This window comes from Blennius ocellaris, assembly GCF_963422515.1.
Source record: "Blennius ocellaris genome assembly, chromosome: 16".
Classification (NCBI taxonomy): domain Eukaryota; kingdom Metazoa; phylum Chordata; class Actinopteri; order Blenniiformes; family Blenniidae; genus Blennius; species Blennius ocellaris.
In genome coordinates this window covers 357,993-384,268 of record NC_137665.1, presented here as the reverse complement: position 1 = coordinate 384,268, position 26,276 = coordinate 357,993, and the positions used below count along the sequence as shown (strand labels likewise).

Here is a 26,276-nt window from a genome sequence, read left to right as displayed (position 1 = left end):
TGCCTCGGTAGAAAAACACAACATTTTTGCAGAAATCTGGTCACAAACATGAACCAGCAGATGGGAAGTTCTGGCAGTACCACGGTGTTCCACTAGGTGGTGTGTTGAGTTCCTCCTGTGTGAGGACAGCAGCAGTGGGAGCAGTACCACGGTGTTCCACTAGGTGGTGTGTTGAGTTCCTCCTGTGTGAGGACAGCAGCAGTGGGAGCGAGTGGACGCCTCAAACATCCTGAGTGTCGCTAAAGAGTCGCCTGAAGACACATTTTGTGGTGGAAGACTGAATTAAGCTTGACAGTAAAACCTCGGGGCTGTGAGGGACATGCTGGTGGTAATGTACGGAGTCACAGGAGGGCCAAAATTAATGTGGAGCTATAAAAAGAATCAATAATACAAAAAATATACAAAGGTCGTCATGTTCTTTTTCTATCCTTGTCTTTTCTTATTCCATGTTGTCAATGTCCTGTTTAGTCTTTGTCTTTTCCATCTGCTTCTTGTCGTTTCATTTACTGGACGAGTCAAACGTCTGGAAAAGACCAGAGCAACACCATGCAATCAGCAGGGCTGTGGGCGGGGCTGACCAGGAGGGCTGTGGGCGGGGCTTCCTGTTCAGGGTGACCAGCTGATACCTGATCACCCAGAAATATAAATATGAGGAGTGGACACGCCCACACTACACCAAAAACCAACATGACCAGCGGATTCTTAACCAAACGACATATTTTAGTTACCAAAACAAAGAAATTATATTACATATTATTTACAATATTGAACAAGAAATAAGAAATGTGTAAAAGGAAAAATACATTAAAAGCTTGTGCGTAGTGCAACAGCGCCACCTATTGATGTATATCAGAGACCCAGAGAGCAACACGTCCAGTAAACCAGCAAAACAAGCATTTCCATGTGAAAACCCAACAAACTGGACCTTTGGTGGCAAACTGAGGATTTTACAGGATCGTCTGTGTGAAAATAATCACAGCTGAAATAAAAGTATGCAAATGGAGCTTTTAGATTTGAACAGTTTTTTGTCGAGTTGCTTACTGGAGTTTTGTAAACTGAGAAAAAACCCGCAGATAAACGTCCGTTCTTATAAACATGAGAAAAACAAAACGGTAGAAACTAGAATAATACAGAAAACACAACACCCACTGAAGAATATAGCGTTCTCTGACGTCACCTGAGCGTTTTGTTTATTTCAAACGAGGTGTGACGCGCGCGGGGGGCACGCGTAACAAAGCGCGCGCGCACGCGCGCACACACACACACACACACACACACACACACACACACACACACACACACACACAAAGAAGACGTCCTGTTTGAAGGGGTAAACGTGAAGCGCGCGCCCGCACACCGTGCACGCGGTTCAGAAGAGAAGCTCGGGTCGGAACACGACGAGCACCGGGCGCGTGCACCTCACCTTTGTACTCGGACACGGTTCCCGCTACCTGGACGTCTCGTGCGCTTCTTGTTGTCGTCTGGTCGCTCTCAGCCCTGTGACGTCAGCTGTAACGCGCGACGTACGTTACGTCACCGGGACGTTTCCACAATAAAAGGCTTTAAAGGTGTTCGTTCAAATCCATTTAATGATTCTATTTACTGTACATGCACTACTTTATCCAGGTCAACAACCATAACGACGACAACAACAACAACAATAACAACAACAACAATAATAATAATATTATTATAAAATACAGTACAATCTCCACTAGTTAAAACAATATTATGCGACACAACACACAAGATATTTAGTGATAAAGGCGAAAGGTGTACAAGTATGATACAATCTATTGCTGAACTGAAAAAATAATTTCAATTTTTTTCTCCAATCTTTTTAATGATCAATATTTATTGGCAGCTTGTATTAGTCATGTTGTACTTTGCACTGCTAGTGAGAACTTGATCTCGTTTTAATGTGAAATGGTGATTAACTGAATCAGAGTCAAAATCTGAAGAATTTCACGGAATAACTTTTGTCAGTCGTTTATGAGTAAAGGAATTTGTTTCTTTAATGCTTGATGGATATAAAAATATCCTTTCGTCATCTCACACCCCAATGAGGAGGGAATTTAAAATGAAGTTGATGAGACATTGTGTCATTAGTGTTCAGGTCATTGCAGTGAAGCTCCAGGGTGAGATGTGACGTAACATAACGTAACATAACGTAACATAACGTAACATGACGTAACATAACGTAACATAACGTAACATAACGTAGCATAACGTAACATAACGTAACATAACGTAACATAACGTAACATAACGTAACATAACGCAACATAACGTTACGTAACATTCCATAACGTTCCATAACGTTCCCTAACATAACATAATGTTCCATAATGCTCCATAACATTCCATAATGATCTATAACTTAACGTAACGATCCAGAAACAATCTCCACCTCTGCTGCCCGGCGTTCTCCACCTTTCCTCCAGAAGTTGATGTTTCACTTCAGGAGTTCTGAGCCTCTGGTTTTTCATTTGCTCTTAATGTGTGAGTGTCCAGAGCTACTGGGTTCTCACTAGAACCCAGTAGCTCTGGAACCGGAGCAGAGGGGCGCAGATCAAGTGGTCACCCTCAGAGGGGCGGAGCCTAACTGCACAGGGTGGATGAGGATTTTGATGCCACGCGTTCTCTGCGCACAGGAAAGTCTGACATGCCCTTTAAAGCAGAGAACATGAGGCCCGTGGGCCAGAACCCGCCAAGAGGCTCCATCTGGTCCCACCAAGGAGCTAGTAGAGGATGTATACTAGTTTTTTTTACATTTCATTGTATTTTGCACCAGAATGTTTCATTAAAATGGACTTTATGTTGAGATCGTAATCATTTTAAGTACTAACTGTTGGATCGTGTAAAAAAATATAATATATAGTTTATATATAGTTTCATCCCATACACTGTGACCACAACAAAGAAAAACTTTGAAGTGTAAATTTAAAGGTTATTATAGCAATATTTTACCAGTCTGGTCACTCGGGATGAAACTGGACTGTATGTGGTCCCTGAAGTACATTACATCTTATTTAATCATTATTTTGTATTCATCTCATACATATGTATGTATTTATATTGTATACATCTAAGTTCATTTAACTGTAACTTCATTTTACTTTGAAAAGCACAAGCGAGCATAACCAATCACAATCAAAGGGGCACTGAAGCACCGCCCATCAATTAGAGAAGTTAATGGCTTCACCCGTGACATCAGAAAATAAGACAAATGAGTTGAATTTCCTTTTTTTTCACTTTGTGTCCAAAAAGGATTAAAAAAAAGAGCTGAATAGTCGTTTTTTGGTTTGTGACCCAAATCAGATTTTCTTTCTTTTTCTTCTTTTTTTTTTTTTTTTGTTTTTTTACTTTTTGTTAGTTTGATTTTGCCAACAGATCAAACTAACAAAAAGTCCCTCGAGTTTCCTGCCTCCTTCCTTTCTGCCGTGTTGTGGGCGAGTAGTTCTGCCTGCGGCCGCTGGCGGCGGTAGTGAGCGGAGGCCACCGTGTATCTACCGCCGAAAGCAGGAAGAAGAGCTCCTCACGTCAGTTGGCACAGTGGCGGTTGGTAGACTTGAGATAAAATACGTTAACGTTAAAAAGCGATAGTGTCTAAAGACGCGGAGCCGCGGCCAGCAGGTCATGCAGCGCTCCAAAAGGTAATGAGCCGTAAAGCCCCGGGGTCTCGGCTCAGCGGCGCCCACAAACTGCGGCCACACTGGAACGACTGGCAGCCCAGGTAGGCGCTCCTCTCCCGGGCACACACACACCCGCTCTGGGCCCTGGAGCCTCCGGTGCTCCGGTGCTCCGCTACGGGTTAGAAGCGCAGCTCCGCTCCGGGGCCGGTAGCCTGCTCCGGTGGTCCTGCCGGGGGCGTGCAGCCGGCTGTGGGGGGGGGCTCCGCTCCGGGTCGAACCCTGTCCGGGCCTGCGCTCGGCTCGGCTCGGGTCCGGGTCGGTGTGCTGGCCTCTCCGGGCCTGGAGCCTGCTCGGCTCGGCCCTGGTGTCAGGCATTTCCCCCGGAACCGAGCCTGACAGGTCTCGGTGTTCTAACACGGTGCAGGAGGACTTGCGCTGGTTGTTTTCCCCGGTTTCCCCGGGTCGGCCTCTCGCCAGCCCGTCTCGTGGAGCCGTCAGCCGCGTTGTTCCCGCCGGTCCGGGCTAACGGCTACTGCTAGCATGAAGACATAAACACTCCGGCCAATGTTACACCAAACGTGTTGTGTGTGTGTGTGAGTGTGTTTTGTGTGTGTGTGTGTGAGTGTGTGTGTGTGTGTGTGTGTGTGTGAGAGAGAGAGAGAGAGAGAGAGAGAGAGAAGTCTCGTCTTGTGGCGTTGGTTAGCGGAAGCTAACTGTTAGCACGAGCACGACGACACCCTGCGTTCACTGTTATTACCAAAATAACTCGTTAATACAGAGTACAGAGTACAAAGATCCTTTACAAGGGACACGAAGATCGTCCAGAGCACCACATTGGCGCTCCATCACTCGTTAACTCCTTTTACTGTGTATAGAAACGTGTTTGTTAGGAGTCCAGGTGTCCAGCAGCTTCAGTTGGTTCTAAAGTTATTAAGACCAAAGTGTCTTAAACCGCCTCAACAAGAAGAATCTAATGACCCCCACATGGTTATAATGTTATTAAGGCCAAAGTGTCCTAAAGCGTCTCAACAAGAAGAATCTAATGACCCCCACATGGTTCTAAAGTTATTAAGACCAAAGTGTCCTAAAGCGTCTCAACAAGAAGAATCTAATGACCCCCACATGGTTCTAAAGTTATTAAGACCAAAGTGTCCTAAAGCGTCTCAACAAGAAGAATCTAATGACCCCCACATGGTTCTAAAGTTATTAAGACCAAAGTGTCCTAAAGCGCCTCAACAAGAAGAATCTAATGACCCCCACATGGTTCTAAAGTTATTAAGGCCAAAGTGTCTTAAACCGCCTCAACAAGAAGAATCTAATGACCCCCACATGGTTCTAAAGTTATTAAGGCCAAAGTGTCCTAAAGCGTCTCAACAAGAAGAATCTAATGACCCCCACATGGTTCTAAAGTTATTAAGGCCAAAGTGTCTTAAACCGTCTCAACAAGAAGAATCTAATGACCCCCACATGGTTCTAAAGTTATTAAGGCCAAAGTGTCTTAAACCGTCTCAACAAGAAGAATCTAATGACCCCCACATGGTTATAATGTTATTAAGACCAAAGTGTCCTAAAGCGCCTCAACAAGAAGAATCTAATGACCCCCACATGGTTCTAAAGTTATTAAGACCAAAGTGTCATAAAGCGTCTCAACAAGAAGAATCTAATGACCCCCACATGGTTCTAAAGTTATTAAGACCAAAGTGTCCTAAAGCGTCTCAACAAGAAGAATCTAATGACCCCCACATGGTTCTAAAGTTATTAAGACCAAAGTGTCATAAAGCGTCTCAACAAGAAGAATCTAATGACCCCCACATGGTTCTAAAGTTATTAAGACCAAAGTGTCCTAAAGCGCCTCAACAAGAAGAATCTAATGACCCCCACATGGTTCTAAAGTTATTAAGACCAAAGTGTCCTAAAGCGTCTCAACAAGAAGAATCTAATGACCCCCACATGGTTCTAAAGTTATTAAGACCAAAGTGTCCTAAAGCGTCTCAACAAGAAGAATCTAATGACCCCCACATGGTTCTAAAGTTATTAAGGCCAAAGTGTCCTAAAGCGCCTCAACAAGAAGAACCAGTTCAGAACCAGGATCTAATGACGTCAGATCAATGAGGACCAGGCTGATTGTAATTACACAAGCAATGTTTTAAAGTCCTTGGTTGCTTTCAGCCTCCAGCCTTACCGCTGGTACCCTTACCTGACTATACCGGGCCAACAGACCTGACCACACCTGACCATACCGGGCCAACAGACCACAGGCCAACAGACCTGACCACACCGGGCCAACAGACCACAGACCAACAGACCTGACCATACCGGGCCAACAGGCCAACAGACCTGACCACACCGGGCCAACAGACCACACCGGGCCAACAGACCTGACCATACCAGGCCAACAGACCACACCGGGCCAACAGACCTGACCATACCAGGCCAACAGACCTGACCACACCGGGCCAACAGACCACAGGCCAACAGACCTGACCATACCAGGCCAACAGACCACAGGCCAACAGACCACAGGCCAACAGACCTGACCATACCAGGCCAACAGACCTGACCATGCCGGGCCAACAGACCACACCGGGCCAACAGACCACAGGCCAACAGACCTGACCATACCAGGCCAACAGACCACAGGCCAACAGACCTGACCATACCGGGCCAACAGACCTGACCACACCGGGCCAACAGACCACAGGCCAACAGACCTGACCACACCGGGCCAACAGACCTGACCACACCGGGCCAACAGACCACAGGCCAACAGACCTGACCATACCAGGCCAACAGACCTGACCATACCAGGCCAACAGACCTGACCACACCGGGCCAACAGACCTGACCATGCCGGGCCAACAGACCACAGGCCAACAGACCTGACCATGCCGGGCCAACAGACCACAGGCCAACAGACCTGACCATCAAACACCTGGTGATGAAATAAGTGCGGTCCTGTATTCATGACAGTGATTTCAAGTGAAGTCGTAAAGCTTCTGTTACAGTTTGGCGTCTGTTTACACGAAAACGGTGCTCAGTCACTGATGACACATATTTTTGAGAGCAGCTCCGGAGGTGGAACTTTTTGAAAACACACCAACATTTTGAAAAAGAAATTTGACTTTAAATGGTGCGTGATGCATTGTGGAGTACTAAATTCTGCATTGTGATGATATTGAACGAACAAAATGATATGTTATGGAAGAAGCATACTTATTTCAAAGCACATAAATGAACCAATAATAAGATGTATGCAAGATAATACATGTATATAATAAATGCTAAATGAAATTTGACTTCAGGGGCCACATACAGTCCAGTTTCATTTTGAGCGGCTGAACTGGTTTATTATTGCTATAATAACTTTTGAAATTACACATGAAAGTGTTTTTGTTGTGGCCACAGTTTATGGGATGAAACTATAATTTTGCAAGGTCACACAGTTCCCACTGGAAATGGCAACAAACTCCACATGAAGTCAGTTTTAATGAAACACTCAGCTGCCAAATATAGTAAAATGTAAAAAAGCAACAACCCTCCAATAAGTCCTGTATGCTTGCTGGGAGGTTTGTGGAGCCGGACTGCAGCCTTCAGCAGCTGGTTCTGCTTGGATTTCTGACTCCCAGTGTGAAGTGAAAGTGAAACTGGGAGTCACAGCAGCGCCCCCTGCTGGAGGCTGGTGGTTGATTAAGGTGCATTAACAGGTAAAGCTCCGGTTCTACTGCACAAAAAGGTCAGGAATAGACCGGAGCCTTATGGAGCAGGACGGCACAGCTCAGTTCTGTTAGCTGTAAGTTAGCCTCCGTTACCATTCATGCCAGCATTATATGCTATTTCTAAACGTTAGCTAAACACAGCTGTTTAGCCACTAGCTACTAACGCTAACCAAACACAAACCGATAGCTAGCAGAGCTCAAGCTCAGGTTGCACAATTGAAAGTAAATGAATTTATCAAGCGTTAGCGGCGGTAACGTTACTTCCTTCTGTTCTCCGGCGTCACGAGTGCCACCGGGACGCCTCGGCTGCAGACGCTCCACATGGAGGTGGAGCCGATGAGGTATGGCGGCTCCACCGCGTAAACACTGCTAATAGCTACCTGGACGCTAACGGCTGGTTAAAGTCGTCCCACAGCGTCGATGTGAGGCGGCGGGTTGCTGCTGAGCCTCAGAGCTGCTTGGAGACGAGTCTCGTCCTCCATGACGGTTTGTTCTGGTCACTCATGGCGAGTGGGCGTGGCCTCGCCGCCTCTTATGGGGTTGACGTTCACGGTGTTTTAGAACCGAGTCGTGGACGTTGTCGCTGCGTCGTCCAGGCCTCGTGTTGAAGACGTGTGACGTGGTGTGGGAGGAGCTGAGCTTCCTCTGCCCTCCCTGTCCAGACTTGACGGGTCTCCATCCAGCCAGGACCACTTCAAGTCCCCAGAGGGTGGTTCAGGACCGCTGTTGGACACACTGCCATCCAGCTCCCCTCCACAGCCAGCGGGGCCCAGTGATGTCTACACTGCTGCAGACGCACATCCGCAAGAGGGTGAGCCTGAAACCAAGCCATCCATTCATCCATTCATCCATCCATTCATCCATTCATCCATCCATTCATCCATTCATCCCTTCATCCATTCTTGTTCCTTTTAATGAAAGACACAAATGTACAACCGTGCACCTTAAGTGATCATCTAAACACCTCCAGGATGTGAAGGGAACAGCCAGAGGAAAACATGTCTCATATTTAGCTGCTTCTTACTTGAGAATAACAATAATACTAATAATAATAATGATTTTAAAAAAGTCTATTTTTCAGAAACCAACACCTTCCAAAATAAATAAACAAACAAAATCCAATGCAGTACAAATTCACAATCTTACAAACAGTTGATCCAGTTTACATTTTCAGTCCATAACAAAGTTTGCTGGTTATGTATATTTGTTAAATTTACCATTATTTGTGCAAACTTTTTAATTCTGCAGCATTTCCTCTACATTCTTCAGGAGTGGAGGGTCTGGGGTTCGGTAGGTCTGGGGTTCGGAGGGTCTGGGGTTCGGAGGGTCTGGGGTTCGGAGGGTCTGGGGGTCTAATCACACACTTGAATTGAGTGTTCCTGCAGTTTGGCCAAATAAAGTGAGTGTGAGGATCCAGACGTGGTGGATGGACTAAATGATTCCAGGTTATTGAAAGGTTCATCCTGGAGGATGGACTAAATGATTTCAGGTTTTTGAAAGGTTCATCCTGGAGGATGGACTAAATGATTCCAGGTTATTGAAAGGTTCATCCTGGAGGATGGACTAAATGATTCCAGGTTATTGAAAGGTTCATCCTGGAGGATGGACTAAATGATTCCAGGTTATTGAAAGGTTCATCCTGGAGGATGGACTAAATGATTCCAGGTTATTGAAAGGTTCATCCTGGAGGAAACACTGTCCTCTATTGGAGAAATGCACATTTTTACACCAACAGCTGATATTCATGTTTGTTTCAAAGTCGTCAGAGCGACTTGGTTCTTCAAACCGAAGGTCTTCCTGTCCTTGTCGTCTTCTGAAGTGAAAACAAACACCTGTTCAGGTTTCTGTTAAAATTCTATTTTGGGCTTTGAGCATGACTAACTGTCTGTAACTCTATTATTTCTGTAGGTTTTCATAACCCACATAACAAACAAGCTGTATGCTCTGTGGATGAAGTGAATTGCTGTTTTGCATTCAGAGCAAAGGCATTCTGTTGCTCTTCCACCTGTTACCCCACACGTCTGCACAGTAACTGCAGTAAGGCAACATGAGAACCATACAACGTCCTCCTTGGTTTGTGATCCGTCACACGTCTAACCTTGTTCCAGACAGCGTTGGACAAATGTCTTTGGTTTGTGCCGTCCTGACGGGGTCTTGTTTCTGCCCCCCAGGTGGATATGAAGCTGGTCAAGGCGTCTGTGATACTACGTTTGGTTGGAAGTCGCTGGGGCAAGAGTTGAGGCCCAATAATGTGACAGCGGACTTGACACCTTTTCAGCATGGAACCCGTGCTTTAGCTTCCAAGGACATGAGGAAATCGCAGGGTGAGTTTTTTCTTTTTAAATTTGGTGTGTGGCTTGTGTCCAGGTGCGCTCAGTAGTACGGAAATGACGGTCGTCAGTGAAAACAAGATGTCTAAACTGAGACCTGTTGATGACCACGACTTTTTGAGTTCACAGCTAAACATTGGTTCTTTCTCTCTGTCTATGAAGGGTTTGTTGGTGGAGAGGGTGGCTTTGACCGTGTTGTTGTTGCAGACCGAGGCATGGCTCACTCAGAGGAGTCTCGACTGGCAAACCTCCTGCGCCGAGTCTCCAGGGAGGATGACCGCGACCGGAGACTGGCCACCCTCAAGCAGCTGAAGGAGCTCATCAGCCACAGCGAGAGCAAAGTGGTCAGTCCCACACTGCAAACCGCCATCAACATTGAGGAGAGTCTTTCTCGGCCTCAGCAGTGTTTCAAGTAGTGGAAACTTCAGAGCAACTTGATGCCACACGTAAAACCTGCAGCACCAGCAGGACTCACACAGATGACTAGAAGTGCCCGTGTTGTAGCTGCGTTCAGGTAAACACAAGTTGATGATGTTCTACCTGAAGGCCGATTCCTCCTGCATGAGAACAAGACGAAGGTTCAGCACTGAGTCCTGCTGAACAAAATGACGTCATTTCCTTTGTTCAGCTCCTTCTGACTGAACAAATTAGTTTAAGCAGGTCCAACCGTCCTGCTGAACCGTGTAGGATGCGGTGAAGGGGGCGTGGTCTGTTGTGAGGGGGCGTGGCCTGCGAGTTCGGCAGCGTCATGAACAGTCCTGCAGAAAAGGCTTTTTTCTTCCTCTCTCTCTCGGCAGCTGGCTGACGTCACTGCCAAACCTCCGTCTTGTGGTTACGGCTTCATAAAGGGCGTCTGCAGGGCCGCTAGTGAACAAGGAATAGCATTTTCACATCAGGAAACAACCAGGATCCTTCAGTACTCAATGAAATCCAGATTTGAATGAGGGACTGAAACGCCAAAGTTTACTTGTGATTCCCTTCTTAAGTTTCCCTGACAGTGGGTGACATGTCCTCATGATGCGCCTCTCCTCTGCAGAGCCTGGTCAAACAGCTGGACGCCATCCTGAGCACTCTGAACGACCTCCTGAACGAGAGGTAGGAGCAGACACTGCAGGCTTGTTGGCCCTCTGTGGAAGCTTGAGGCTGTGCTGAGGGCCTCTGGTCTGCTCTCCTGCAGCAGCAAGCTTCTGTGGGAGTTGCGTCAGGATGCGGCGGCGTGCCTGGGCCTCCTCTGCACGGTGCTGAGCTACGAGGCCGAGCGCATCTTCAAGTGGCTCTTCGTCAAGTTCAACTCCAGCAGCCGGGACGAGGTGAAGGTGCTGTACCTGGTGGCGGCTCAGCGAGCTCTGGAGGCTGCAGGCGAGAGGAAGGCCTTCTCACACATCATGCAGGTAACACCCTGACCAGAGTCCGGCCTGCACAGGAGGGTGACCCACAGGCTCAGAGTGGGGTGTGTGTGTGTGTGTGTGTGTGTGTTAGCTGGTGATGAGCAACCTGCAGTCCATCCTGGAGAACGTGGACACCCCGGAGCTCCTGTGTCAGAGTGTGAGGTGTATCCTCCAGGTGGCTCGCTGCTACCCTCACGTCTTCAGCACCAACTTCAGGGTGAGTCTGTCGCCCTCTGAACGTGACGACTTCCAGGCCGGGGACACAACTGAGACCCACGGGGTCAAAGGAAACGTCACATGTTACACTTCCTCATTCAAACCTTTCTGTCAGACCATTGTGAAGTTTGAACCTTTGGAAACATGGCGTCTTCCACAGGACACCGTGGACATCTTGGTGGGCTGGCACATCGACCACACGCAGAAGCACACGCTGACTCAGCAGGTCTCAGGTCAGACACACTTCTTTTTACCCTTTTCACTTTGTCTGGGAGGAGATTCATGTCCGACTGAGGTTGATGCTTGATTCTTCAGCACAGTTGTACTTGTCGTGATCAGATGGGTCCTTTTCTTTCCTCTTTAGGTTCAATTCACTGTTTCATTGTTTTCGACCTGAGAGTGGAACTGAAGGGTGTTTCTAGAACATCAGGAGTTGAGTCCTGTTGATGTTTGTCCAGGTTGGCTCCAGAGTCTGGAGCAGTTCTGGGTGGCAGACCTGACCTTCTCCACCACGCTGCTGGGCCAGTTCTTGGAAGACATGGAGGCGTATGCAGAGGTGACCATGAACTGCTTCTTTACTCACTTGGACCAGGTGGAGCATAGACACATTAGAAACCCAGCAACTGCTTCCTGTTGTTCCTGGACGGCCTTGTGTCAGAAACACAAATCCAGCCCTCCAGAAACTAAACCACACACTGAGCCGGCAGGGCAGGACTAGACTGGCCCAATCCACAAAACAGAAAACCTTTCACTTATAAGCTTCTGCGTTTAGTTTTTTTGATCATATCCAGAAGAACTTTTTTAGACTCACGAGCTAAAAGACCATTAAAAGCTTGAAAATCCAATAAGAAAAGTTCAATCAATTGTAAGATGAACAGTGATGCCCTGGTTTTCTGGTACGTGTTAAAAAGAGCATCACAATAATCAGTCCTCCAGGTTCTGGGTCAATAAGTCAAACCCGAGGTCCAGGTTGTATATGATGTGGCCTCACACTGGTCCCTGAGTAAGACCGACGTTCCTGATGTGCCCAGGACCTGGGCCACGTGGTGTCTGGTGAGACGCTGGACGAAGACATCCCCCCTCCCTCCGTGTCGCTGCCCAAGCTGGCGGCGCTCCTGCGAGTGTTCAGCACGGTGGTCCGCAGCATCGGCGAGCGCTTCAGCCCCTTCAGAGGACCGCCCATCACCGAGCCCTACGTCACCGACGTGAGCGCCACACATCAGCCGTCACTGTCTGTGTTCAACCACCAGCTTGACCTTTAAACATGTTTCAGTCTGTTTGTTATGAGGTGTGGAAGATCATGTCATTTGTTCAGTTTTCCACTTTCACACAGATTGATGATATGTCGTGCTTCAGACCACTTTTCACTGCGTGTCTCTAAAGGGTTAATGTGGTCGGTGTAGGAGCTGGATGGTGAAGTGGTGAAGGTTGGTGGTCACAGGGTTCATTACAGTCCTGGGGCCTCGTGTAGAAAGCTGCTGAAGCACTGAAGGTCCTGGAAGATGCGTACGGCACTTCCCACGCAAAGTTTGTGGTCCAAAAAAATAAACTTTGTAGCAGAGTGTTGGTACCGATACGACAACGTAGAACCTTGAGCAGCACAATGTGGAGACGAGGAACCTGGTGGTGCTGATGGAGAGGTGGAGGACTGATCAGGTGGTGCTGATGGAGAGGATTGATCCTGACTCATCTCATACATTTAATATCCTCACTTATCAGACTTATTGATCTACGTGATCATTAACAGCCAAGCTGCAGTGGTACAGATGTTTCTTTAGTGGAACGTTACTGCTGAGTCGGCAGAACCATGTTCATATGTCATCGTTTCATCTTCTAATGATCCAGAGGGTAGAACTGATTGATGATCAATGATCCAGAGGGTAGAACTGGTGACGTCGCTCTCCTCCGTGACGTCGCTCTCCCCCGTGACGTCGCTCTCCCCCGTGACGTCGCTCTCCCCCGTGACGTCGCTCTCCCCCGTGACGTCGCTCTCCCCCGTGACGTCGCTCTCCCCCGTGACGTCGCTCTCCCCCGTGACGTCGCTCTCCCCCGTGACGTCGCTCTCCCGCGTGACGTCGCTCTCCCCCGTGACGTCGCTCTCCCCCGTGACGTCGCTCTCCCCCGTGACGTCGCTCTCCCCCGTGACGTCGCTCTCCCCCGTGACGTCGCTCTCCCCCGTGACGTCGCTCTCCCCCGTGACGTCGCTCTCCCCCGTGACGTCGCTCTCCCCCGTGACGTCGCTCTCCCCCGTGACGTCGCTCTCCCCCGTGACGTCGCTCTCCCCCGTGACGTCGCTCTCCCCCGTGACGTCGCTCTCCCCCGTGACGTCGCTCTCCCGCGTGACGTCGCTCTCCCGCGTGACGTCGCTCTCCCCCGTGACGTCGCTCTCCCCCGTGACGTCGCTCTCCCCCGTGACGTCGCTCTCCCCCGTGACGTCGCTCTCCCCCGTGACGTCGCTCTCCTCTGTGATGTCACTCTCCCCCGTGATGTCACTCTCCTCTGAGCTCCACCTTCAGATCCGACTCCTCCTCCACCTCTAGTCACTGATGTCTCAGACTATATTTCCAGTGGCGACGAGCTGCTGATCATTTGTTTTTCTTTCACTAGTGATTCCACTACTGTGACACCAGATGACATCATCTCACCTCCTGACCTCCATCACTGTTTCTCTCTATAAAATTCCTTTTCTTCGTCTCTTCTGTCAGGATTTATCCTGAAATGCCGTCGATCAGCTGATTGAGATGTAAAAATCTAGACGAGGCTCTTTGCATTCGTCTAGATTGAACACAGGAAGAGCTGGTCTGCACTGAAGCCGTCCTGCCTGCTTGGTGTCCTCAGGTCCTGAACCGGGTCCTGGGCTGCGTGACGGCGGCGAAGCAGGTCCAGTTCTCCGAGGCCGTGCAGACGGCCGGGAACGAGTGTGTGGGAGTCCTGCTGGCCAGCGTGGAGCCCAGCGGCCGGCTGATGGAGGCCGTGCTGGCCTACGGCCTGGACCAGCTGCTCTGCTGCCGGGCCTGCGGGTCGGACTACAACCTGGCCGTGCTCAGCCTGCTGACCCTGGTACCACTTCCTGTTTTAACAATGCGCCGCAGTGTCACTTTCATAGTGTGAAAAGAGCCTTTTTATGATATTGTGGTGTTCAAGTTGTATTAGTTCTTTCACTGACCTTGACTTCCCATTAAACCTTCCAGGACTAAATAACATTTTTTGATAAAACTGTAAAACGGCAAAAAGACTTTAGGCTGCAGTGATGTAGTGATTTGAAGAGTTCTCCAGTGGCTCCCTGCAGCTTTCACACAGCCATCAAAACTCATTCTTATCTACTTAATGAATGTGCTCTTGTTTCATATCTCACCCAAAGTGACTTTTAAATTACACGGTTAGATTGGGAGCTGCTAAACTGAAATAGGTGTTGCATGGGATAATGACTAAAACTGTTAAAAACGGCTAAAATATCAGCTAAAGCTGTTAAAACTGTTAGAAAGAAATGTTTTTAAATGTCCTAAATAAAGAGAAACTTCCCTTCCTGTCACATACATTTCAAAAATGATTTCTATTTCATAAAAGTAGAACATGTTTTGGAAAAATGTAGATATTTTTGTGACAAACATTGAAGCATGTGGATTAAAAAGTAGTAATGTTCTGGGACTGTGGAGCCGCTGGCGGCTCTAGAGACCCAGTGGGTCACAGCTGTGGTTCTGTCCCAGACCGTGGACCAGATCAACACCAAGCTGCCAGCGTCCTTCGTGGAGAAGCTGCTGGCTCCAGACTCCGCCCTCCTGAGGCTGCGCTTCCATCAGGACCAGGAGGTGCGTTCAGGTTCTTACAGTGAGGGGTGAGGGGGGGAACCTTCAGTGCCCCGCCTCCATGACCTGGTGAGGAGGGGGGGACCTCCAGAGCCCCGCCTCCATGACCTTGTCCCGTGGCTGCAGGTGGTGTCGGCGGTCCACGGGGTGTACCAGGCCCTGCTGAGCCTGAAGAACATCCCCACGCTGGAGGCAGCCTACAAGCTGGTCCTGGGCGAGATGGCCTGCGCTCTGTCCAGTCTGAGCCACAGCCTGGACCCGGCGGCCCAGACCCAGACCCAGACCCAGACCCCGCCCTCCAGTGGCCCCTGCCCCAGCATCCAGCACCCCGCCTTCGCCTCCCTCACCCTGCCCCTGGACCGGGCCCAGTTCACCCTCATCTTCAACCTGAGCACGCTCACCACCATCGGGAACACCAAGAACTCTCTGATCGGGGTGAGCCACGTCTCTGTAGGGAGGCCGCCGCGCCGCGCCACCGCCGCCCCTCAACCCGCCTGTGGTGTGCTGTGTGTTCCAGATGTGGGCGCTGTCTCCCACCGTCTTCGCTCTCCTGAGCCACAACCTGATGCTGGTCCACGCAGAGCTGGCCGTTTACTACCCCGCCGTGCAGTACGCCGTGCTGTACTCACTGTACTCCCACTGCACCAGGTAGCACACACACACACACACACACACACACACACACACACACACACACACACACACACACACACACACACACACCAACCTGCTGACCCTCTGCTCGTTCCAGACACGACCACTTCATCTCGTCCAGCCTGTCCTCCTCGTCCCCGTCCCTGTTCGACGGTGCTGTGATCAGCACGGTTACCACGGCGACCAAGAAGCACTTCAGCACGCTGCTGAGCCTGGTGGGAGGCCTGCTGGGCAGGGAGCACCTCTATCCTGAGGCCAGGTCTGTGGAAACGCAGCAGTTACTGATGGATTGCTTCCCCGGTGCTTTAGCCACATTATGGGATGTGACACTTGATCGGCTGCTCTTTTAGCGTTCAGACGTCACAGTGTGTGAGAAGAGAAGAGGCTTGGTTAGAAGCAGTGTTTTGCAGCATCTTCCCTGCTGGTGTGTAGGAAGCTGCTGCTGACCTGGGCGCAGGAGGTGTCCCTGCTGATGAAGAGGTCGGACACCTACAGCCCCCTCTTCTCCCTGCCCTCCTTCAGCAACTTCTGCAGAGGCCTGCTGGCCAACGGTGAGCCGTGCTGACCCCCCCCCCCCCCGTCATTTCACCGTCACACCCCAGTGACCACGTCTGACCGGCTGCTCCCTCTGCCTGCAGCCATGAACGAAGACCAGAGTGTGTGTCTGCAGACGTGCCACAGCTTACAGGTCCTGTCCTCGTCTCTGCCCACGGAGCTGCTGCAGAGGTGAGGGCTCCAGCTCACTGCTGCCCCCTGCAGGGGAACCCGGTCCGAGGCCCTCACTCTCGCTCTCCGTCCCCTCCAGGTGTGTGGATGTGTGCAGAGTGCAGCTGGTGCACACGGCGGTGCGCGTGAGGCAGGCCTATGCCAAGCTGCTGCGGACCATCCCGCTGGACGTGGCTCTCAGGTGAGACCCTGGACAGAGACCGGGACCAGGACTTTCTGGGTCCTTCATTCAATTGGCTGCATGTCCTGACAGCGGGCGATCAAGATCCTGCCATTAGGAGTCCTCGTTCAGCATTCAGAGGAACTTCAAACTGGAAACAACCAGCTTTATCAGCTAAACTGCCAGTTTGCTAAATCTGGACGAATCAACTAAACCAGAGCTGAACTGGGAAAATGTCTTACTGCATGTCGTCCTTCTGCAGTGATTAGTTTGACACCAAATTCTGATTTAGTCTTAGTATTTTGAGTAATGCCATTTAGATTTAGTGGTATTTTAGTCAACAGTCAACCTTTATAGTTTGAGTCTCAGTTTGATGGTATTCAGGTTCTAATCTGCAACATGCGGCTTCTAATACAAGACGTATATTTTATTTTCTTCTTAATGCCAAAAACATGAGCATTGCTTTTTCACAAAAGAGAATGTCGCATAAATCAAGTCGCCTTTATTTATATAGCAATTTAAATCTACGTCTTCATCATCCACTCGACCTGTGGTCGTCTTTGTCGTCAGACATCTTCTGGGTGTGGGGGGGGGGGGGGGGTGAGCTTGTCAGATCCGTGACACACACACACACACACACACACACACAGGAAGCGTTGCTCAGCCCTGCTCTCCACAGTAACCACGGCCACCCCGAGATGAAGCACATCTCCCTGGCGGTCCGCCACCACATGAGCCGCTCCCCCAGCAGCACCTTCCACCCCCAGGACTTCAGCGACCTGATCAGCTTCATCCTGTACGGCGTGCTGCACCGCGGAGGGTAAGTACCCCCCCCCCCCCCCAGCAGCTGGTGGAGGCGGGCGGCGGTGACTTCACCTGCTCCGTCACTGCTCCGACAGGAAGGAGCCCTGGCTGGAGCGTCTGTACCACAGCTGCCAGCGGCTGGACAAGAGGGACGGGTCCCGGGGGGCCGAGGGCGGCCCCCGGCCCGACCCGGTGTCCCGCGCCCTGCTGAAGACCGAGGTGGTGCTGTGGCAGTGGGCGGTGTGGGAGGCGGCGCAGTTCACCGTGCTGTCCAAGCTGCGGACGCCGCTGGGCCGAGCCCAGGACACCTTCCAGACCATCGAAGGTAAATCTGCTGGGCCCAGGCCTTCTGGAGGCCACGGCTCTGGTCTGACCCCTAACCCCCCCCCAGGGATGATCCGCAGCCTGGCGGCACACAGCCTCAACCCCGAGCAGGACCTGGGAGCCTGGGCCGGCTCGGGGGGCGACGGGGACGGACACCACTCCAACCAGCTGCGCCTGGTGCTGCTGCTGCAGTACCTGGAGAACCTGGAGAAGCTGATGTACAACGCCTACGAGGGCTGTGCCAACGCCCTCACTGCCCCCCCCAAGGTGAGCCACACACCGACCGCCCCGGACCACCAAGCTAACCCTGACAACATGGTCTCAACCACCTCCCACACAGTTGGAGCTTCTGGTCACTCAGTCTTTGAACGTTCGCTCGTTTTGCACTTTTCAATTTCGATCGATTGCTCAAAGGTTTTTCAGCTCTAAATCCTGAAATCTCTTTTTGTCAATTTTGTACATTCTAAGTTCAATTAATTGCAAATGTTAAATACATTTGTCAGCTAAAAATCATTAAATGACTTTACACGTTGCTATCTTTTTTTTTTTCAATTTCTAAAAGTTGTATAATATATTTCATCTATCTTTAATCTCACTTAAGTTGCATTTGTCCAAATAAAACCCAAAAAACCACGAATCAAGAAAAAGACCCCCCATCGGTGCTGCACTCCGTCATGTGGCTGCTCCGTCAGGCCGGTCCAACAGGGTGTCCTCACTGTGTCTCAGGGCATCCGGACCTTCTTCTACACCAACCGCCAGACCTGCCAGGACTGGCTGACCCGCATCCGCCTGGCCCTGATGAGGGTGGGGCTCCTGGCTGGACAGCCGGCCGTCACCATCCGCCACGGCTTCGACCTGCTCACAGAGATCAAGAACAGCGGCACGCAGGTGGAGCTGTGTGAGGGTGGAGCTGTGTGAGGGTGGGGCTGTGTGAGGGTGGAGCTGTGTGAGGAGCTGTGTGAGGGTGGGGCTGTGTGAGGGTTGGAGCTGTGTGAGGGTGGGGCTGTGTGAGGGTGGAGCTGTGTGAGGGTGGAGCTGTGTGAGGGTGGAGCTGTGTGGGTGGCGCTGAGTGAGGGTGGTGCTGTGTGAGGAGCTGTGTGAGGAGCTGTGTGAGGGTGGGGCTGTGTGAGGGTGGAGCTGTGTGAGGGTGGGGCTGTGTGAGGGTGGAGCTGTGTGAGGGTGGAGCTGTGTGAGGGTGGAGCTGTGTGGGTGGCGCTGAGTGAGGGTGGTGCTGTGTGAGGAGCTGTGTGAGGAGCTGTGTGAGGGTGGGGCTGTGTGAGGAGCTGTGTGAGGGTGGAGCAGTGTGACGGTGCTGTGGCTGTGTGCAGGGCCCAGAGGTGGAGGTCCCCCTGGCCCTGCTGGTGGAGGCCCTGTGGGAGCTGCGCTGCCCCGAGGCCATCCAGGGCCTGGCAGCCTGGAGCCTGGGCTCCACGGGGAAGACCCTCAGCTGGCTGGCGTCCGTGGCCCTGCAGGCGGAGGGCCGGTGAGCTGGACACCTCCGTCAGCATCAGTGTGTGACCAGTGGCTCCACTCTGGTCACTGGTTACTAGTGGTTGTGTTGCTTTATTTCTACCTCATGTAGATACAATCACATTAAATAAAGTGCTGCAGCATCGGGAGTCTGGAGCCATGTAGGATGAAAAACCACAGGAAGTCCAGTGTCGGTGTGAGATCATCACTTAATAAATCACTGAATGAATGATTCTGGTTCTTTTTTCCCTACGGACTCAATGTTAGTGGGACACTCGTCTTCCTCTGCATCCTGTCATTCCAACCACATGGGTGATACGTAGAGAGATACTTTATTAAGTATACAGGGAAATTCCATTGTATGATTTACTGGCTGCATGTTGTTTCTCTGCTGCGTTGCCAGGTTTGAGAAAGCAGCGGTGGAGTATCAGGATCAGCTGTCTGCAGTGACGGGGCTGGACTGCAGCATCAGAGAGCTCCGACCACTGTCTGCTGCAGCTGGCCAGCAGCAGCTGCAGGCCCAAGCATGCTAGCAATGGTGAGTCTGACCCTGACCCTGACCTGACCCTGACCCTAAACCTGACCTGACCTGACCCTATACCTGACCCTGACCCTATACCTGACCCTGACCTGACCCTAAACCTGACCTGACCTGACCCTGACCTGACCCCGACCCTATACCTGACCCCCGACCCTATACCTGACCCTGACCTGACCTGAACCCTGACCTGACCTGACCCTGACCTGACCTGACCTGACCCCGACCCTATACCTGACCCTGACCCTATACCTGACCTGACCTGACCTGACCCTGACCTGACCTGACCTGACCCCGACCCTATACCTGACCCCTGACCCTAAACCTGACCTGACCTGACCCTGACCCTGACCTGACCCGACCCTATACCTGACCCTGACCCTATACCTGACCCTGACCTGACCTGACCTGACCTGACCTGACCTGACCTGACCCTATACCTGACCTGACCTGACCTGACCCTATACCTGACCTGACCTGACCTGACCTGACCTGACCTGACCTGACCTGACCCTATACCTGACCTGACCTGACCTGACCTGACCCTATACCTGACCTGACCTGACCTGACCTGACCTGACCTGACCTGACCTGACCCTGACCCTAGACCTGACCCTGACCCTGACCCCGACCCTGACCCTGCCAGAGTCACAGGTGCAGTGACATAGTGACTCTCTCTGTCTCTCTGCTTTGTCTCTCTCTGTCTCTGTCTCTCTATCTCTATCTCTGTCTCTCTGTCTTTGTCCTCTCTCTGTCTCTATCTCTCTCTCTGTCTCTGTCTCTCTGTCTCTCTCTCTCTCTCTGTCTCTGTCTCTCTGTCTCTGTCTCTCTCTCTCTCTGTCTCTGTCTCTCTCTCTCTCTGTCTCCGTCTCTCTCTGTCTCTGTCTCTCTCTCTCTGTCTCTCTGTCTCTGTCTCTTCTCTCTTGTCTCTGTCCTCTCTCTCTCTGTCTTCTCTGTCTCTCTCTCTCTCGATCTCGTCCTGTCTCTCTCTCTGTCTCTGTCTCTCTTCTCTGTCTCTCTCTCTGTCTCTGTCTCTTCTCTGTCTCTGTCTCTCTCTTCTCTTTCTGTCTGTCTCTCTCTCTCTGTATCTTCTCTCTTTCTCTCTTTCTCTCGTCTCTCTCTCTGTCTCTCTTCTCTCTCTTTCTCTCTCTCTTCTCTTTCTCTTCTCTCTTTCTCTCTCTCTCTCTTTCTCTCTCTCTCTTTCTTCTCCTCTCTCTCTTTCTCTCTTCTCTCTTTCTCTTCTCTCTTTCTCTTTTCTCTCTCTCTCTTCTCTCTCTCTCTCTTCTCTCTCTCTCTTTCTCTCTTCTCTCTTCTTCTCTCTCTTCTCTTTCTCTCTTCTCTCTCTCTCTCTTTCTCTCTCTCTTCTCTCTCTCTCTCTCTCTCTCTCTAGGTGACAGCAGGAAGACGGTGCTGCTCAAATCCAGCGACTGCTCTCCAGAAGTCATTAGCTTCCTGGCTAACAAGGCCTGCCAGTGCTACGTGGCGCTGTGCGACTGGGCGTCGGTGAAGGAGTGGCAGAGCACCGTCACCACGCTGAAGCAGGGCGCCGGGGGGGCCGCTGAGCATCCACCTGAGGACGGACCTCCACTACGTCCAGGCTCTGAGTCGCTTCGAGGACGGAGACCTGCTGGAGTGTGGGGTGCAGCTGGAGCTGCTGCCCGGGGAGGACTACAGCTCCCTGAGCAGCTGCAAGGACAAGCTGGGTAACACACACACACACACACACACACACACACACACACCACACACACACACACACACACACACACACACACACACACACACACACACACACACACACACACACAGCCTCCTCAGACCGTTGCTCGTTGCAGACATGAAGAGGCTGCTGCCCTCCATGAGTCCAGACCCCAGCGAGCTGCAGAGAGCCATCGAGGTGCAGCTGCTGCGCAGCGCCGTCAGCGCCATGGCCAGAGCCAATCAGCCGCAGGACCAGAAAGCCCCGCCCACCCCAGAGTGAGTCACCCTGAGTGAGGGCTCATGACCTTAACTCAGACTGATGGTGTGTCATGGTGAAGTGCAGCTCACCCCTCAGCTCTCTCTCTCTCTCTCTCTCTCTCTCTCTCTCTGCAGTCACTTGGTTCGCTGCCTCAAGCAAACAGGACGTATCTGCCTGGGTCCTCTCCGTCTGTCCACCCTCACCCTGTCGGACGCCCTGCCCACCCTGCCCACCCTGCAGCTGCACTGCACCGCCACCCTGGAGGGCACCCTGAGTGGCCAGGAGGTAGCCCACCACCTCACCCTCTAGCTCACTACCTCACCTACTACATCACTACATCACCCACTACCTCACCGCCTCACTACCTCACTACCTACCTCACCACCTCACCCTCTACCTCACCACCTCACCACCCCACCACCCCACCACCTCACCACCCACCACCTCACCACCCCACCACCTCACTACCTCACCCACCACCTCACCACCCCACCACCTCACTACCTCACCCACCACCCCACCACCTCACTAACCTCACCACCTCACCCTCTACCTCACTACCTACCTCACCACCTCACCCTCTACCTCACCACCTCACCCACCCCACCACCTCACCACCTCACCCACCACCCCACCACCTCACCACCCCACCACCTCACTACCTCACCCACCACCCCACCACCTCACCCTCTACCTCACTACCTACCTCACCACCTCACCCTCTACCTCACCACCCCACCACCTCACTACCTCACCCACCACCTCACTACCTCACCACCTCACCCTCTACCTCACTACCTACCTCACACCTCACCCTCTACCTCACCACCCCACCACCTCACTACCTCACCCACCACCCCACCACCTCACTAACTACCTCACCCACCACCCCACCCCCCCCTCCCCCCCCAGGGACCCATCGTGTGGTGTGTTTGTGTGCAGGACTGTGTGATCCCCCTGTGCAGCGACGCTCTGAGCTCCTGCAAGCAGCAGGATGTGCAGCTGTTCCTGCAGGCCCTGAGGTACACCATGTTCCAGAGGGAGCTCCTGCACAAGCTGCGAGGTAACACAGCTAGCACGCTGCACTTTGTTCACAGCCACTGGAACACAGCTTCTAAATAAACACCACAACTGTGTCGCCATGGAGACCGGCCAAAGCTGCCAGGGGCCGGATTTATCAAGTCTTTCAGGCCATTGCACTCTTAAGTCCTCAGGGTCCGTCCACACCAGGAACCTGGTTCACCTCAACCAGGAACCTGGTTCACCTCAACCAGGAACCTGGTTCACCTCAACCAGATGTTTCTGGCCTGTCGTCCACACCAGGAACTGACGCTAGCAGCAGGAGGAGCGGGGGCCATAGACCTATAGAACTAGAAGCTACTGACGCTAGCAGCAGGAGGAGCGGGGCCATAGACCTATAGAACTAGAAGCTACTGACGCTAGCAGCAGGAGGAGCGGGGGCCATAGACCTATAGAACTAGAAGCTACTGACGCTAGCAGCAGGAGGAGCAGGGCCAATAGACCTATAGAACTAGAAGCTACTGACGCTAGCAGCAGGAGGAGCAGGAACAAGAATTGAACAAGATGGTGACCGGAGTCACTCTCTGACTCTCCATGACGGAGTCACTCTCCTCCTCTGACCTCCACCTTCACATCAACTCTTCTTCTTCTCCACCTCTGGAGTCACAGATCTCTCCGTTCCTATTTCACTCTGTGAAATTCCTTGTCTTGGTCTTCTCTGTCACAATTGCTGGTACAATACCATGGATCAGCAGGTTGATTTGTGCTACTTCCTGTTGACCGTTCATGGGGAGGTGTGTAGAGGCAGGGTGTGGTCGTAGCCCTCCAGGTGGAGTCTGATCTCTAGAGAGAATACCTGCAGTGTTTTAGGAATCACATCATCTTTTGGACACACGTACACTTTTAGTTGGTGTCCTACCCAATGTTTTCAACAAGAGGCCCCTGGAGGTTTCCCCAGGGAGTGCACCTGTCAAAAATGTAGAACCACTCTTCTATATTATGGCTCCAAGTTACTTTCTTACACATTGTAATACCTGTTTGAATGTGCATTGTCCTGCAGGCTACCCGTCCTCCGTCGACAGCCACCTGTTGGAGCTTTGTCTGATGGCCGTCAAGTTCGCCCGTAAGAAGGGAAACATCTCGCTGGCGTCGCGCCTCCTGAGCCAGTGCAGTGAGACGGAGACGAGCAGCCAGACGACTTGAGCCGGGCCTTCAGACACCTCAGCCTGGACGGCACTCTGGGGGAGAGGTGGGCGCCCGAGGTCCACATCGAGAAGGCCAAAAGTCTTGAGGAGTGCAGGTGAGCTTTGACATCTTTACCAAAAGGTTCAATTCAGTAGTAATGAGTCGGGACCCAGTGTCGGGTTCCCATACTTACGTAATTCACAGATCAGAAATTTCTGATCCATGAAGCCTCGTCTGCTTCACTGTTGCTGAAAAGACTCCAGTGTCTCCCTGCCGCTCTGCTGGCTGCAAACGTTGGACTGGATCTCCTGAAGGGAGGCGGGTCTCAATGAGACGTGGAGTGATGAGTCAGGAAATCCATTCCACAGTTTTCAGCCAGCCAGCAGGCTAGTGTAGCAGCACTGTGCCGTCCTGCTGTTCATGGCAACATGTTGCTGTTTGGGCGGATTTTACACTCGAACACCATAAATCAATGCAGCAACGTGGATGTTTGTCAAGCCGTTGTCCAGGGAGGCGTCGCTCTGCAGCCAGGCATCAGTGAGCAGCAGCGCCCCCTGGCTGTCAGCAGGAGATTCACACCTCCGTGAAGCTGCGTCCTCCTCCACCTTAAACTCCCTGAAAATAGTCCCAGTGGGCGGAGCTGCTGAGAGCTGAAACATGGTGCTGCTGCTGCTCGCTGGAGAATTTCTCCAGGGATTAATAAAATGATTGTGAGGTTTTAAACATAGAGCTACTTTATTAGAGATGATGACGTCACTCAGACCCCCCACATTGTCCACATGGAACTAAAATACTTTGTCCTGCTTCCTTTTCTCACCTTCTACTGACCTCAAGTCGTCTGCAGAGAGAAAACATGCAAACATTCCTACATGTCATACTTTACTGTAGAGACTGTTTCTTACTGCCTCCTAGAAAATCTACTTTAATGATAATAATATCAAATCAAACAGCTCAGGTATCAGAATAGTATTGGTTTTGGCAGATATTCAAATTCAGGAATGTGGATTGGATCAGAAGTGAAAAACGTGGATCGGTGCCTCCCGAGTCATGAGCTTCTCCTGTGGCAGCTCTGAGTGGTCGTATGGTGGCCTCTAGTGGTGAGACCTGGTATGTACCGCTGTCTTTGATGTGACTGGCGTATTGAGAGGCGCTGAGCAGCAGCATGGTGTCCACAGGTCAGGCCCTGACCGCCATGGAGATGCTGAGTGAGCTGCTCTGTCCTACTGCCACGTGGGGAAGAACGAAGGCGCCGCCTGCCGCTCGCTGCTCACGCTCTGCAAGTGGCTGCTGGCCGACTGGAAGGACATGACGCCGCAGCTCAAACAGGCATGTGGCTTCTTTCCTCTTCAGGGATTGGAGGAGAGCAGCTGACGCTGCACAAGCTGTCAATAGGTTTAATATTGTTATTATATGTCTAACATGTGGGCTGTAGTCCTCATCTGTTTTTAGTCTGCAGCACCTGAAATAATCAACACACACTTGTATCTTGAGCAGGCAATTGTATGAAAGAATATTTTCTATTTCTGAGCTCTTAACAGGGCCTGAATTTCACTGCAGGACTGCACATATTTTCGTCAATTCCCGCAAAACGGTCTTTCATAGTGCGGGAAATGATGTTTCTCCATGTGCTCTGGTGTGAGCAGCCTGGCCATCCAGAGTGTTCTCTGGGAGCTGCCAGGATGAGCTGGTGTGCTACAGCGCTGTGCTGCAGGATGGAGGGTCTTCTCCCACGGCAGTATTCACCTTCTCCTATAGACACTGTCAGACCCCTTTAACTCTTCAACCTTCACATCATTTTGAAAGCAGCTTTTTTCCCCAACCTTGATTGATAGGCTAAAGTGAACATCTTAATAAGGACTCACCCGCTCCCCTCTGTGGCTCCCACTCGATCTACTAACTTTAACTCCTTCTTTCTTAAAAGCCTCCCACAATATTGTCGGTCCCTTTCCCAAGTGTTTAAGCTTGCATGTGTTGTGTTTGGTATGAATTGAGTCTTTTGCTCTCCAGCTTCATACTCTTGGTGCAGTACCTGCATCAGCTATCACATTCCATCTGTTACTGGCTTTAATTCAGAATTGATGGAGTTTAATTGTCCTAAATCCTGACGTATATTAAACACCAAGCAGTTCATTGATTTTGAGTCCCAATTGATGTTGTATTTATAAAAGCCTTCATTTAAAAACTGTATCTTGGGTTTACTTGTCTTTGACTAATGTTTAAATTTGTTTGATGTGGAAAACGTGCAGAAAAGTCAGAAATCAGGAAGGAAGCAAACAGTTTTTCACAGCAAGTAGCGGTGAATGTTGAAGGCATCCGTCACTTCTGGCTATCTTTGTGTTTGATC

The 26,276-nt window shown here is 51.1% G+C and overlaps 2 protein-coding genes across 2 annotated transcripts in view; one reads left to right on the top strand and one right to left on the bottom strand.

Annotated features, from left to right (window-relative positions):
* The window catches only part of mpp2a (MAGUK p55 scaffold protein 2a), a 16,655-nt gene extending 15,165 nt beyond the window's left edge, over nt 1–1,490 (bottom strand). Inside the window, exon 1 of the mRNA XM_080511132.1 lies at nt 1,424–1,490. The gene's annotated coding sequence lies outside the window, so the exon portion shown is untranslated. The remainder of the gene's footprint in view (nt 1–1,423) is intronic.
* A 2,053-nt stretch (nt 1,491–3,543) lies between these two features.
* The window catches only part of smg1 (SMG1 nonsense mediated mRNA decay associated PI3K related kinase), a 50,701-nt gene continuing 27,968 nt past the window's right edge, over nt 3,544–26,276 (top strand). Inside the window, 35 exon segments of the mRNA XM_080511746.1 lie at nt 3,544–3,736; nt 8,014–8,162; nt 9,523–9,675; nt 9,889–10,025; nt 10,718–10,776; nt 10,859–11,072; nt 11,161–11,286; nt 11,446–11,518; nt 11,744–11,841; nt 12,317–12,490; nt 14,124–14,345; nt 14,993–15,094; nt 15,218–15,526; nt 15,609–15,739; nt 15,843–16,004; nt 16,178–16,296; nt 16,384–16,471; nt 16,551–16,652; nt 17,311–17,451; nt 17,531–17,760; nt 17,827–18,026; nt 18,486–18,647; nt 19,088–19,242; nt 19,633–19,701; nt 19,703–19,767; nt 21,158–21,315; nt 21,317–21,470; nt 21,603–21,744; nt 21,862–22,012; nt 22,670–22,790; nt 23,808–23,924; nt 23,927–24,027; nt 24,029–24,047; nt 25,108–25,140; nt 25,143–25,258. Of these exon segments, the coding sequence (XP_080367872.1) occupies nt 3,660–3,736; nt 8,014–8,162; nt 9,523–9,675; nt 9,889–10,025; nt 10,718–10,776; nt 10,859–11,072; nt 11,161–11,286; nt 11,446–11,518; nt 11,744–11,841; nt 12,317–12,490; nt 14,124–14,345; nt 14,993–15,094; nt 15,218–15,526; nt 15,609–15,739; nt 15,843–16,004; nt 16,178–16,296; nt 16,384–16,471; nt 16,551–16,652; nt 17,311–17,451; nt 17,531–17,760; nt 17,827–18,026; nt 18,486–18,647; nt 19,088–19,242; nt 19,633–19,701; nt 19,703–19,767; nt 21,158–21,315; nt 21,317–21,470; nt 21,603–21,744; nt 21,862–22,012; nt 22,670–22,790; nt 23,808–23,924; nt 23,927–24,027; nt 24,029–24,047; nt 25,108–25,140; nt 25,143–25,258 (4,629 nt within the window). The 5' untranslated portion in view covers nt 3,544–3,659.